This window comes from Parasteatoda tepidariorum, chromosome 5 (assembly GCF_982258835.1).
Source record: "Parasteatoda tepidariorum strain Cologne lab strain chromosome 5, Ptep-v5.0, whole genome shotgun sequence".
Taxonomy (NCBI): domain Eukaryota; kingdom Metazoa; phylum Arthropoda; class Arachnida; order Araneae; family Theridiidae; genus Parasteatoda; species Parasteatoda tepidariorum.
The window spans coordinates 111,275,707-111,290,788 of NC_141759.1; the positions used below are offsets into that span (position 1 = coordinate 111,275,707).

The 15,082-nt window shown below is 31.3% G+C and overlaps 1 protein-coding gene across 1 annotated transcript in view; it reads right to left on the reverse strand.

The window, feature by feature from the left end:
* Cul5 (cullin 5) overlaps nt 1–15,082 on the reverse strand; it is a 47,908-nt gene that overhangs the window by 24,901 nt on the left and 7,925 nt on the right. Inside the window, exons 4-7 of the mRNA XM_087164806.1 lie at nt 14,197–14,376; nt 10,916–11,057; nt 5,458–5,678; nt 230–323 (exon numbers count right to left, since the gene is read on the reverse strand). Coding sequence (XP_087020932.1) covers nt 230–323; nt 5,458–5,678; nt 10,916–11,057; nt 14,197–14,376 — 637 coding nt within the window. The remainder of the gene's footprint in view (nt 1–229; nt 324–5,457; nt 5,679–10,915; nt 11,058–14,196; nt 14,377–15,082) is intronic.

The window sequence follows — 15,082 nt, forward strand, 5'->3', positions numbered from 1 at the left end:
ATCTGATTTCCGAAAATTCAACAATAAAAAAGTTGTTAAGCAATTGATTTTTGAATAAAAAGAAATTTAAATTCGTAGTAAAGAATATAAGACAAGTATTAGAATGTAAAAATGGCAGCAGTGAACACTATTGTTCTCAACTTTTGAGAAGTGCAAACAACGATATTCACAATAATGTAACTTCTAAAAACAACAAATAACACAGGATAAATTTTAAGCAACATCTTACTTTCTGTCTCATTATTTTTGATCATGGTTGGGCATTCAGCAAGAATCACCTCCTTAAAACAGGTAACAAGAAACTGGACGCAGCATTCATTTAACTGCAATGAAAATAAACTAATCAAACACACTTCCTAAAAAGTGTACTCAATATTCTGTACCAACAACAACGAAAAATAATCGTGATAGAATTTAATATCTTCTTTAAACAACAATAATTAAAGGGGTGGTATTCATCAAATATTTTATATAACAGACAAAATTAAATTTTGCAAGAGGTTTTGAGCTAACAAATTTCATTTTTTGCATCGGTAAATACAAATTAAGTTGTAGGAAAATTCTAATTTATATTCAGAATAAATGGAAAAGATTCAGTAACAGTAAAATTTTCAGAAAATTGAAAAAAGAAGTTCATTTTTTATTCAAAGCAAATGACAGCATTGAGTAATTAAATCAAAAGCAACTATTTTTGTATATTTTTACATGCTTTAAAAACATAATACATAATTAAAATCAGTTTACTCAGTATTTTTTTTAATTATTCATTCACTTTTTAAAGTGTTTCTCATAGTACACATTAAACTGGATAACAACACCAAGTTTAGGGCATGGACTGAAATTTCTTACAATTAACGAATCACATATATTAAATTACTTAATATATTTCATTTGTTAGCTGAATTGTATTCAATTATAATATATTACAAAGAATTAGGCTCTACTAGACTCCATCAGATAAAATATGCACGTTGCTTTAGTTACAACTAATGACAATCAAGATTAGACAGAACAGATATAACTATTCTTAAAATAAGTCTTTTTTTTTTTTTAACTATATTTTAGAATCCACATTTAACAATAGTTTAGTGTTTTTACTATGGCGCAATAAACATTATATAATTGTTACTGTAGCAAATTTGTGCAACCTCTAAACCAACTTTAAAATAAGCAAACATCCTGTATTTTTGAAAAAAATTTCAAATTCCACTATTTTTTATCGATTTTCTAGTCTCTTCAATCTTTATTCCTCCCACCGGGGGAGAATCATTGCCACAGAACGTTACTGAGGTCTCGCAGAAAGAATTTTCCTTTGTAAAATAAAAAAAATTACTTTTCTTTTCTGCAGAAATTTTAGAAAGATTATATATTTTTTCCAGATTTATATTAAAAAGATGCCTTTCTCCCACATCAGAGTGGGAAAAAAAGGCTAGTGGTTTTTCTGTTTCAATTTGAGAATAATGAAATAAAAAATTTGGTTTTCTTTTCTGTCTCTTTCATTCTATTTTTTCATACAGTTATTACTACTGATTTCAACATAGCTTTTAAAATCCAATTTTTTTAATACAATATTATTTATCACAAAAACTGAACCTTGAAATTAAAACATGCATTTAGTAACCCCTTCTTGAAGAGTCTGACCCGCGTGATTTCTCTGTTAACCTTTTTTTTTTTTTTGGTAGTTACTGCTACAAATTTCTAATGTGATGATGAATTACAAAATGCATTAAATACAAAATGCAATTTTTTAATGTGATGATGAATTACAAAATGCAAAAAAAAGGAAGTTAGTGTGTTATCTTCAAACAAAATGCGAGAATATCACCCATAATATTAGAATTAAAAAAAAAAAAAATTAAAAAAACATTCAATCAAAAAATTATTTTTTTTTTAGAAGTTAATGCTTCTGTTACTTTAAATTAGTAACATGTACATTTGTTATTTTTAAGTATCTAGCAGAAAGATGTTAGCATTAGAGAGGTATGCAGCAGAAAGTCAGAAAAAAAAATCCGCTACAGGGATCTCGTTTCTCTCACCTTGAGTATCGCTCAGAAGGTTCAGAGGGAAAATCTCACCTCCTAAACACAGGAACCCCTTTCAGAACACATGAGATCGAGATCCTAACACATTCAAGTGCAGGTGTAATAATTATACAGTAAAACCTCATTAAGTCGCCGTTTTTCTATGGTACCGACTAAGCCTCATTGACAATAATGTAAAATAACCCTCTTTTACCCATCATCGGATTTAATTCTACTCCGGATAACTCGTCACCCCAAAAAATGGCAAACCTATCTTTTTTTGCACTTTTGTATACCATTCTGTTATCTTTTCAGACTCGCCCCTTTCACTTTAAGTATCTCGGGGAATTTCTGACCACCCACGAAGTTTGCTCTATAGCTGTGAGCATTCCTTTCCTTTTAGGGGATTTGGATTCTGGGAATTTTGCATGCCAATTGTTCAAAGTTCTCACTTCCTGCTCTGACTCAGTCGAGTGTAGTCGTTTTTCTTTATTGTACGTACTTCAGTAGGACGTACTTTCATAGTAAGCCCCGGTATAAGGGCCATGTTTTTCTTTCAAAGTTGTGATTTGATTATGTTTCAAAATGCCAGGAAAACGAAAACTTACCTCGTTATCTCTTAAAGAAAAAAAGAACTTAATTGCACTTTTTGAAAAGTCAAATGTTTCGAAAACAGCTTTTGCCAAAGAACACAATATTCCGAGAACTACTTTAAGTGATATTCTATCATCAAAGCAAACCATTGAAGAAGCAGACTGCAAGGAAAGAGAATGAGGAAATCAAAATTTGACGAGATCGAGGAGATTTTAGTTCGATGGTTAAAGCATGCAAGATCGCAAATTGTGCCTATTTCTTCTGTCATTCTTAAAGAAAAGGCGATGGAAATTGCTAAGGAGTTGAACATAGAAGATTTCCATTGCAGCAATGGTTGGCTGGAGCGTTTCAAAGGCAGAAATTGTCTTTCTTTTAAAACGATTTGTGGGGGAGCCGCCCGCAGCTGTTGATGCTATAGAAAATTAGAGGAATAGTGTTCTCAAGGACATTTTATCCAGGTTTGATGCCTCAACTGTTTTTAATCTAGATAAAACGGGCTTATTTTATCATCTTTTGCCTGATAAAACTCTACCGTTTAAGGGCGAAAAATGCACCACTGGAAAAGCCAGCAAGCAACATCTAACACTTTTGCTGGAAGCGAATATGAATGGAAATGAAAAGCTTAAACCACTAGTGATAGGCAAGAGCAAAAGGCCACGCTGTTTTAAAAACGTTAAATCTCTGCCAGTTGAATATGAAGCAAATTCAAATGCATGGATGACTACAGCAATTTGGGAACGGATTAGTAAATTGGATTTCCAGTTTTCGTGCCAAAAGAGAAAAGTTGCCCTTATTGTTGTTAATTGCACAACCCATAGTCAGCCCGAAAGCTAAAAAGCTATTGAAATCGTTTTCCTTCCTCCAAATGTCACGGTACTTCTTCAGACATTAGATCAAGGGATAATTCGGGACTTCAAAAGAAAGTACAAAAAAAAATTATAGTAAAGGACCTGATAAAAGTATTGGATAAAAATGAAAAGTTTGAAGTTTCCGTTTTAGACGTGATCAATTATGTGCATAAAAGTTGGAGCTCAGTTTATTCGCAAACTGTTTTTAATTGCTTCAGCCAATTAAATATTCATTTAATTGGCATTTGAATTTGGAGCCAATGCAGAATCTGAAGATATCCTCTATGAAGAAGTCGCCCCTGAGCCCTTAGAAAATTTGCTGCAAGTCGTTAACGAAAAAGGTTGCAGTGTCAATGACGTAAATGGATTTGTCGATATTGACAATGTCATCGCTATTTGTTCACAAGCGACTGTAAAAGATTTAACTTCAGAATTTTTAGATGAAAAACAACACAGTTCCAGGTGATGAGAATTCGGGTGGAATTCCGCCCAGCAAGATGAAACATTAGAAGCCTTAGAGAAAGTTAGACAATATTTAACATCAATTGAAGGCACAACAGAGGAAGAATTCAAGGCGCTGATGATATTGGAAAAGAAGGTTAATAGCAATCAACAAATCCTGCATCAATCCACTATGTTAAGCTATTTGAATGCTCAGAAATAAAAGAAAAAGTGGTAATTATACAAAAGTATTTGTATTCCTTTTCTACACATTTATTTGCATGTGAATTACATTCTAAAAATCTAATTTTTCTCAACGAATCCTACTGCAGTTCATTAAAAACTTCGGTGTTTTTTTTTTTATTTTTTAAAGAAATTTCTAAATCCGCTTAAGTTGTCGAAAATGTTCGGTCCCTTGAGTGACGACTTAATAAGGTTTTACTGCAGTATGTTTTCACTTAAAATTTAAACAAACTAAACCTCATTAGTTCTGAGTTTGATTGGATAACTTTAATACCGAATTAGATAAATAAAATAGGTAAAAACAACCTGATGAGAAAAAAAAAGACATGGAGTATTTTAATGTGATGATGGTATAACAATTAATGAAATAAATTTCTTAAAGCCTATTCATGTTCTTTTATAATTTTTAGATATCTCACAAAATCTAGCTTTATAGAACAGAAGATTAACGGAACATGTAAAGCAGTTTCTGGGTGGAAAGCCATACCTACCAACATTATATAAATAAAATAACGGAGATTTTACCAGCGACATTCTTTAGGCTATGAGTAAAGTGTTTTAACATATTATGCATAAAAAAAAAAGAGAAAGTCAAAAAGAAAAATTCAAAATTGGAAATGATATAAGCCCTAACATTTAGGAAAAAATATGTATATAAATCTTAATCTAAAGAAGATTTTTCAAACTATTATTTAATAATCACTTAAATTATTTTATAACCGCTGTTAAACAGACGGCCCAATTTGGGTTTACAGTCATAGTTTGTTCACCAGGAGTTGGCACTTGGCTCTGCCTTCATCACACGGTATCCGACGATACTATTTCGCCATTTTGGGGAGAAGGATGTGAACAATCCTGAACAAGATTAGCCTGACTGCAAGGGGTACTTAAACTATTAACACTCAACATACTGCAGTACCGGCAATAGTACTATCTGTTGAGGAATAAGAGAAGTATTTTTGTCATCAGAGGATATTTTCCTGCCTATTTCATTTCTTAATTTTTTCTACAAATACAGAGAAATTTGAGAATATATGGGTAAACAGGAGCTAATGGTAAAATACAGGAGTCTCCGTTAAAAAACAAGAGTTGTAACATAGTTGTGTCCAAAACATTGCAAGACAAGTTCAAGTTAAGAGACTTAAAATTGATCTACAATTTTTGAACTTTTTAGTTTCAATTATTATCTAAACCTTATTTTCTACTTTGCAATACAAAAGCATGACAGTTTCACCCAGTCAGATATGAAAGATTTTACTTTATATCTTCATTAATTACTAGGAATTAACAAGAAGAAGTTTAACACGTACGGCTTGTATAGATCCAGAGTAGGATTCCAGATATTTAGCAGCACGCTGTTCTTCTTCTTTCAGTTTTTGGTCTGCATACCTCATGTAATTCTGTACACCGTTTGATTCCAAATATTCAGGTGCTTTTTCACGATAAAACGCCTCAGTTGCATCAATGTATGCTTGTTCAAAGTTCTCTCGATAAATCTGCAGTTTATCCTCAGGATTGGAACACAAATTGACTGCAAATACAAACAATTAAAACATTTATTTCAAAGTAGATAGAACTAGAAGCACTATTCTTAACTGGCCATAAGTGACTAATAAACAGTTTTTTTTTAATTTCATAAATAAATTATGAAACGAAAAATAATACAGAAGTTCTGAATTGAAATTTTAATTTTTTTATGCGTAAAAAAATGTCTAATTCACCATCAGTTTACTATCCCAAATTATCTCGGGAAAATTAAAAAAAGTTAAATATCAGTCTTTGCATACGTTTGCATTTTCATAATCGGAAAAATCATCTACATTACTTTTACATTTGCTCGTGAACGCCATTTTTTTTAACTCTTTTTTTTTTCTATGTAAATTCATCAATCCCCGTACATACGATTGTACAAAACAGATCTGCAGTCCCACAAATAGCAAAACTCCCCAACAAAATTAGCAAACTTCCAATTACAAAAGATTATTATTATTCTTTGTTTTGCCCCTGGCCGAGTAAAAACGTGATAAAACAAAATGTATTGATGCATTATGCTATGCCCGAGTTTACTCGGGATAATAAATATTTGCAATATATACATACCCGAGTTAACTCGGGATAGTCAGGGAAGAGTTAATAAACCAACATTGTCAGAAATTTGGATTTTTTAACCCTTAATATATAGAAATTGTCATTACTTTTATCTATAATAAGAGCTAGATTGAGCAGAAATCATTTAATAAAAATTTTAAATAAATTTCTCTCTCAATTTTTTTTCTTTTGAAATCTTAATTTCTTTAGAGCTTATTATTTAGTAAGTTCTTTTGGCGTGCATAAAGGGAATAGTTTTCCTTTCATCAAAATAAAATTTCATAAAGAAAATACAGCTTACAATTAATGCAAAATTAGTGATAACATCAGGGTCTTTCAGAAACAATCCTCTTTTCATACACAGACATTCCGGACAGAATGTTGTGTATGAAACTGCACTGACAGAAGTGATGCATTTACAATCTATATGACAAGGTGCGTAGCCAAATCTTTCAACAAAGAATAAGCACCTTTTAAGTAATTTTAAAGCACTTTATACATTAACAAAATCAGGGTATCTGCTACATTTTAGATTTTCAAATTCATGACTAATTCCAAGAACTTTTCATGACTTAACGAAGTTACTATTTTCTCCGACAAAAACAGAACAATAAATTTATAAAGCATTATAATAACATTAATTGAAATGATAGGAACAGTAAGACCCCGCTTAGCTCGGCCTAGAGTTCGGCTAAGCTCGGCTAAGAGCTCGGCCTAGCGTTCCTTTATTTCAACCCGGGGATTTCCCGAAATTGTGGGTGGGGACTCCACCAAATATGTACATAACATATCCGAAACAGTGTAGTTGTGTTTCTTGTTTGGTGCGGTGCTGTACGGATGCATTTTTAGCACTTGAAACATTTGTTGACCTTATTGTAAGTACATATAAATTTATATAATACTATAACGATTAATACAGTGACAAATATTATGATCTTTAGTTTTTATCATGGGTGATAATGAAAAACAAGAAAAGAAAGCAACCAGAAAAAGCATTTCACTGGAAACTAAAATGCAAGTGATTAGAAGATAAGATTCTGGTGAACGTCAATCTCAAATTAGTGCTGCATTGAATTTGGCAACTTCAACAATTCTTAAGAATAAAGAAAAAATACTGTCATCAGCAACTGCAACTACCACGAAATTGAAAGCAATATGCCATTAAGTTAATAAGCCAAAAAGCTAGAAGAATTTTTAATTATATTCAGGTTGAGGCAAGTGACATTACTGAAACTTTCGTTGCTAATCGAGGATGGTTTAATAGATTTAAGCATCGAAATAATCTTCACAATATGAAGATTACAGGAGAAGCAGCAAGTGGTGAAACAAAAGCGGCGGCTGAATTCCCAGCGACATTAAAAACAATAATTGAACAAGGAAACTATCCTCCAGAATTGGTTTTTAATGTTGCTGAAATAGGCCTGTTTTGGAAAAGCATGCCAAAACGAACATTGCTATCCTGTGAAGAGAAACGAGCACCAGGATTTAAAGCCGCAAAAGATTGCTGAACACTTCTACTGGGTGGTAACGCAAACGGAGATTTCCAATTAAAACCACTACTAGTTTACCACTCCAAAAAACCAAGAGTAATGAAAGGCATATCTAAATCAATTTTACCTGTAATTTGGGAGTCTAATAAAAAATCATAGATAACTATGAACATTTTCCAGGATTAGTTCACTGAACATTTCTGCCTGTCTGTTAAACGTTATTGCGAAATTAAAAAACTTGAACAAAGAGCACTACTATTAATTGATAATGCTCCAAGCCACCCAACAAATTTATCAGACTTAATATGCATTCCAGTCAAAGTGTTTTTTTTTCTTGCCCTTTAACACAACTGCCTTAATCCAACCAATGGACCAAGGCATTATATCCAATTTTAAGGCTTATTACTTGCGAAGAACATTAAAGCAGATGTTTGACAAAATAGGCAGAGAAGAGAAGCAATCAATAAGAGAATTTTGGAAAAACCACAATATCACGAATGCTGTAGAAAATATAAACCTTTCTTGGAATGAGATAACAGAAAGATCTTTGAAAGGAATATGGAAGAGCATTTGGCCAGATTTAAGAAAGAGCGAAGACATCGGACACTCTGTCGATATGGATGAAATAGTGGAATCAGCAAAACAAACCGGCTTAGATGAGGTAAATGTGGAAGACGTAGAAGAAATAGTTCAAGAAACAGCAGCTATTCTTTCTAATGATGAGCTCAAGGAATTAACTGAGCAAGAAAACAAAAATATTGATAGTAGTGATTTCGAAGAAGAGCAAAAAGAACTTTCGATGGCGTTTGTAAAAAGGAGTTTGACCACTACAACTGAAATTATGGATCAATTTGTTGAAAATGATCCAAATTTTGACAGGAGTTCAAAAGCAAGACGGAGTGTTATAGATGCTTTATCCACTTATCTACAACTTCTAACAGAATGCAAACGGAAAACACAAACTACATTAGATGCATTCTTGACAAAAAGGCAGAAAATTCGAAACACAAAATAGACTGAATGATCTGACTGACTCAGAATTTTATTTGTTTTTATAAGTACATATATTCGTTTATACTGTTTTTATTTTTGTAAGAAATAAATGTTTGGTTTTAGTTTCATTAAATAAAACATAATTATTAAATATAATACCTAAACAATTTTCCATCCCTCTTCCCCTAACTGTTTCCCATCATGCTCTACTTTGATGGAACATATCCTATGTGTTAAGCGGGGTCTTACTGTATAACCAAAACTGTTATACTCTGCATCTTCATATTTATTGATTTTAAATTTAAAAAAAAAAAAAGTGAAGAAAGAGTTGAAGCAATAAAATAGATGAGCAAATAATTCCCCCCCCCCTGCAGAATGATATTCTAAAGATACTTCTAATTTTTCTGTTCTCATTTCGGAATTAAAAAAAACTTGCCAATGACTGGCTTGCTTCAGCTAGAATTTTAAATTGATAAAATAAAAATAATTCTGAAATCATAGAAGTTTTAAAGATACTTCGCTCTAGAAATGATGTTTTTTCTTTCCTTTTTTTGAAAGAATGCCATAATTTTTAAAGAACATGATAAAAACTTTTTATAATTTAATGAAACATGACTCTGAGTGAGGATTTTGTTACTAATTCAGATATTCACAACACCATGAAATTGGGGGGGGGGGGGATTCCATTTTAAAAATAAAATTTTTTGGTGACCTAAATCCATGACTTTCCATGATCTTTTTTTAAAAAATATTTAAAATCATGACATTTCATGACAAATTTTGCCCAATACCAAAATTCATGATTTTCCATGACTTTCCAGATGCGCGGATACCCTGCAAAATAATTTTCAAAGGCTTAACATGATCATGATAAAATAACTAGTTTCTGACGAAAAAAAAAAAAAAAATACTTTCTTGATTATATTAGCCATTATAAAAATATGTGGAGGTTTTTAGGTTCGATATCAGAGGGTGGAAACCTGAAATTGAGAATATTTTGCAAAATGTAACAGCGTTGCACACGAGAGTGCAACAATCACCAAACCCAGCTCAGTCCACGCACCTGCAGACTTGCAAATTTTTTCAGCAAACATGAAAAATGATTGGCGCTTTCATACGCTATGGACCGGCGGTAAGCTGAAATAGATTATTAAATGAATAATGAATGCTGAATAGAACAATGTGAAGAGCACCCTTTTGCACAATACATGGGAACATGGTAAAGAAAAAAATCTCATTTTTGAAAAGGGAAAATTAAGCACTTTTTAAAACCACTACGCACCATGATATGACTATTTCACAATCACCTAATGTAAGATTGTCATAATGCGGTTCTTTAACAGTTTTAATTTATACCTTAAATCAAATATCAATTCCAGATCTGCCACAAATTTCACTATGTTTTTCCCTCCACATTTCCATACAAACATAAAATTTCCAAGCATAAGACTGTTAAGATTTTTTCATGAAAATAATATTAGAAAATATAAAACGGTATATTTTGTACACAATATTTGTCATAGATTTATAGAATACATATAAGCAGTTTCAGATTCTTTCATTATCAAATCCCATTTGAATATTGCATTTGATTAATCTTATTTTACAATAATCTTATTTTAAATTAATCTTATTTTACACTAGTTTAGGGGATCACTTTTGATTATGTTACGGTAGTCTGAGCCAGCTTTTAATGGTCTCGAACAGCCCCGTTATAGTTTATGGAGATTTAACTAATAATGATGAAATAAAAACTTATAAACATATTTACCATAAAATTTCTCACACAACAAAATTTGAATATAGCTTCATAGATGAACTATATTAATATATATTTAATGATATGCATAAAAAAAGACATTGTATGAGAGTATGACAACCCCCCCCCCCCGACACTATAATCATAAATGTTTGAACAGAAAAATGATCCTGCACTCAGAAATTTGAGATTTCCCATCACTTTTTTAGGTCATCTAAAAACCCTGCGTTTTGTTCGATATTTTTAAATTTCGCAGAAGTTCAGAAAAATCATTGCCTATGAAAGTATATTAAAAACACACTGTTTTTAAAGAGTTTTTTTATTTTCAAAAAATAAAATTGAAGTTAAACTGTTAATATGTTGAACTGTTACCAAATTGGAGAATATTATTGGTTCTGATGAAAGCAAAACTCTTATTCAGAATAACAATATACTTACCATAAGACTCTCTAACACCAATTACTAGTTGGGAGTCAAAGGCTTCCCCATTCCGTTCCGCATGTACAAGCTTCATCGCACTATTTTGCAGTCTATGCTTTATGTTGGAAAATATACTCTGATTCCAACTGTCAAGCATTAGCTGAAAATAAAAGAGAATTATTTAACTGTACTACAAACACACATTTTGCAGCCCCTTGCAAAAATATTAGACACACTATAAGATTCTATGTAAGATTTTAATTATCAAGTGATACTAAACAGCTTTATTGCTTTCATACGACTGCTTGCACTTGTTTACGTTCGTGCATCAATGGGTAAAATTAGACGATATATTAGATAAATAAGGAATACTTTTTATATCAGGTATTATATTAGTATAATATAATAATTAGACCAAATTTTTAGACGCACTGTAGTTTTCTTTTAATAATTACACATTTTGCCCGAGTTTATATGCCATACTTTTATATTTAAACCCACATGTAATGGGTTTTTATTTAGAAGATTTTTTATATACTTTTTAACGTATCGCATTACAATGTTAACTAATTGATACACGAACATAAACGAGTACAAACCGGTATCAGCCTCGTAAAAACAATAATGCTGTATAGTATCACCTGATAATTAAGATTTTACATAGAATCTTACAGTGTGTCTAATAATATGACTAGGGACTGTATATATACAAAAAAAAAAATAACAAATAACTTCTCTTCGAAACTTTTTATTTTTTACAGTTAAATATAAAAATATTTTAGCATTTTCAAGCAAATTTTTACGAACGAACTAACAGGTAGAGGACCAAATTATAGGTAGAGTACTTAAATGAATAGAATTATCAAAGTTTTGATGTCAGCAGGTGGGTGCGTACAGAGTTTTCACTCAAATCTAGAAAACAAAATATTCCTGGTGTTTCCCCTGCACATATTATACACACTATATTAAGAGGAAAAACACAATCACTGTGCTCTTGCATGCGTTGCATTGGGTCAACTATAACAGTTATAATTGCTGAAAAAACTTGGAGAAAAATGGAACAGCTGAATATACATAAAATAAATAATGCTATAGTAAATGAACTTGTTTAATATGGCTGAAATATCATCCATAAATGTCCCATAGATTGCACTTTGAGTCGTTACCATTTTTTAAAAGACGGAAATAAGAAATAAAATTCTCTGTATTTTTCCTGTTATTTTAGGTGATTTTTAAATTCCCAGTATTTTCCAGGTTTTCCCTGTGGAGTAGCAACCCTGTATAATGTATGCTGCAGTTAAATGCGTGGAGAGTTCTAGGAACTCTGAGCTTTGGCACATATCTGTTTGTCTACTTTAACAATCATTTGTCATCTTCATATTTAGTTTATAATAAATGATTGTTCAAACTGCAAGTAGGCTTTAACAAACTGCTTAATACAGAGGGAAATTTCCACATGCCAGTCAGCGATCATTTAAGACTAGAGAGTATATTCTTTATATTGTTGAATTCAATTCTGAGCCAACCTTTTTTTGATTTAATATTATTATACTGCAATGTTTGGAATCACATTCTTTTTGGTCACTGAAATTTCTTCATACTACTACATATGCTAACATCTTTAGCCATACATTTTTTTAAATATTTTAAATGGTAAGGCAAATATACAAATAGTCATACAAAAAACTAGCAAAAATACAATAAAAAAGATGCCAAAAGAGAATTGGCCAAAATTATTGTCTTCAAAGTTCCCTGGCCTGTCAATAAAACGCTGTTTCAGAGTTGTCTTATTTAGATGTTTTTACACTTATTATTACAGGTAGTTTCAATGAGAAGGCAGTTCTATCCATTGCTCATTGCACCCCCGTAACTGACTGTGTAGCTTTTTTTTTTTGTGTAGATAAAAAGGCATGCGGTATAATGGCCACGCTCAATAATAAGAATATGTGGCTTTGTTTTGCACTGCTTATAGTTTTAAAGAGATAATTTTGTTTTGAAACTTTTGCATAAAATAAATCATTAATTAAGGTCTCACATCAATAACATTTTCATATCAGGAATTTGTTGCAATATTTCTCTAAAATTGTTCAAAATTTCATATTTTTTTATCTCAAGTTTTTAGGCTATGAGAGGAAGAAGACTAAATCACAATTCATAATATTCTCACAGCGAATGTTAAAACAAGTAAGTAAAATTGATAAATAATTGGAAATTTTGATCCAAAAGAAGTGTTGATATCTTTAAAAATCAAAGCAGAATTAAGTTAATTTTCTAAAAATTTTTTATTTTATTTATTATTTGTAAAAGTTAAGGCATAGTTTTAACTGCAGAACTTCCTAACACCTGAAATAGAAGGGTAGAAGAAAGAGAGTTAAGTGCAAGGCTGTTTACCCACCCACCTGCCCTACCCAAACAAACTAGGTGTTAATGACAAAGTAGTTTGCCAAATTTTTTTTTCTGTCATTACTGCAATTATTAAAATATTACACATTCTTGAATATTTTTCTCAAATCATTTTATCAGTTTTAAACAAGTAATCTTCATTATATTCTAAAAAATTGACCAATATTTTTTTAATATGTTCTTGAAACTTTCACTTTATGGAAATACATTACATATTAAAACACCAAAAAAAAAAAAACAATTTTTTTAACACTGCAGAAACTGAGCACATTAAACTCTTACTAATCACCATTGACACTGACCTAACGCGAAACACCCAATTCCGAAAGCCCGCTTTAATAACATTCCAATAAATATTTATCCCATTATTCCCTTTTAGGGTTGCCACTCAAATCTGGAAAAAAAAAAAGTTCCCTGTGTTTTCCATGTATATATTATACACAATACATTAAAAGGAAACAACAATTACTGTGCTCTTGTGTGAACTATAGTGGGCCAACTATATTTGTTAGTTTTAATATACTTGAAATTCTCAGAGAAAGAAAAAGGAACAGCTAAACATACTTAAATAGTGCTTTAGTATAGCTGAAATATCATGGTTAAACATCCCATAGATTACGCTTTGAGTGGTCACATTATTTATAAGACGAAAATAAGAAACAAAATTCCTTGCAATTTCCCAGTTCGTAAAGAAAGAATAAAAATTCACAGCATTTTCTCTGTTATTTCAAGTGATTGTTAAATTCCCTGTATTTTCCAGGTTTTCCCTGTGGAGTGGCAACCCTGCCTGTTAGACATGATAATATGAGTGAAATTAAAAAGCGTGAATTAAATTTATTAAAAATATTCAATTAATTCTAATCACAAAAATCAATAAATTCTCTTTTTAAACATACTTTACGAACAGCACTTTCTTCACTTCTTGCCTTTTTTTGTATGGAGGCAGATTTTCCCGCCAAAGTTGTTTCTAACTGACCAAATGGCATTGGCAGATAGTTACACTGAGTGAAGAACTTTCGCCATTCAGCAATATAAGCTTTCAGTAGAGCTTGATCTTCCTGGTGAGCTAAGACATTCTAACAAGAAATAACACATATGATTAGGGTTGCAGGTTTGTCGCTATTATTTACTACAATTTCTGTAATAATTTAGTTTCATTTCTAAGACCTATACATTTTTTATAATACTAGAATTTAGCAGTACCTTCGCGAATTCAACTTGAGGAAAAACGGTAGTTCCACAAAATACTTTTAAAAAAGCAAGTTCTCATGCCAACCCCTTTCTCATTGCAACCTATGGAAAAGAGGGGCTTTTCCGCCAGCTGTCTTATAAGAAAAGGTAACACGAGTTTCGTCAGATAGTGCAATGTGGTAAGCCTACCAGGTCGTTTACGCAATATCAAAGCAAGTTTTTTTTAAAAAAAAAATTACAATGATCAGTCTCTCCCTCTATAAGCTGTACAGGAAGTCGAAATTCAAACATAATTCTAAACATTCGAACACAATCTTAAGCACTATTGTAAACTTTTTCTAACAGACCTTTATTTTTTTATGAAACATTTCTTACTCAATGGAATTTTTTTTCTTTCCATATGACTTAGTCGAAAATGTTCTCATAATGAAAATAACTTTTAGTGGTAGTACTGCTAAATGCGTGTTTTTATTAAAGTTGAACTTTAACTATGGACGATAATTTCCACATTTGGATACAATTTTATGGCAAAAATTTTACAAAATTGTTTCTGAATATCAGAGGAAAAATATACAGAAATTCACCAGTCAT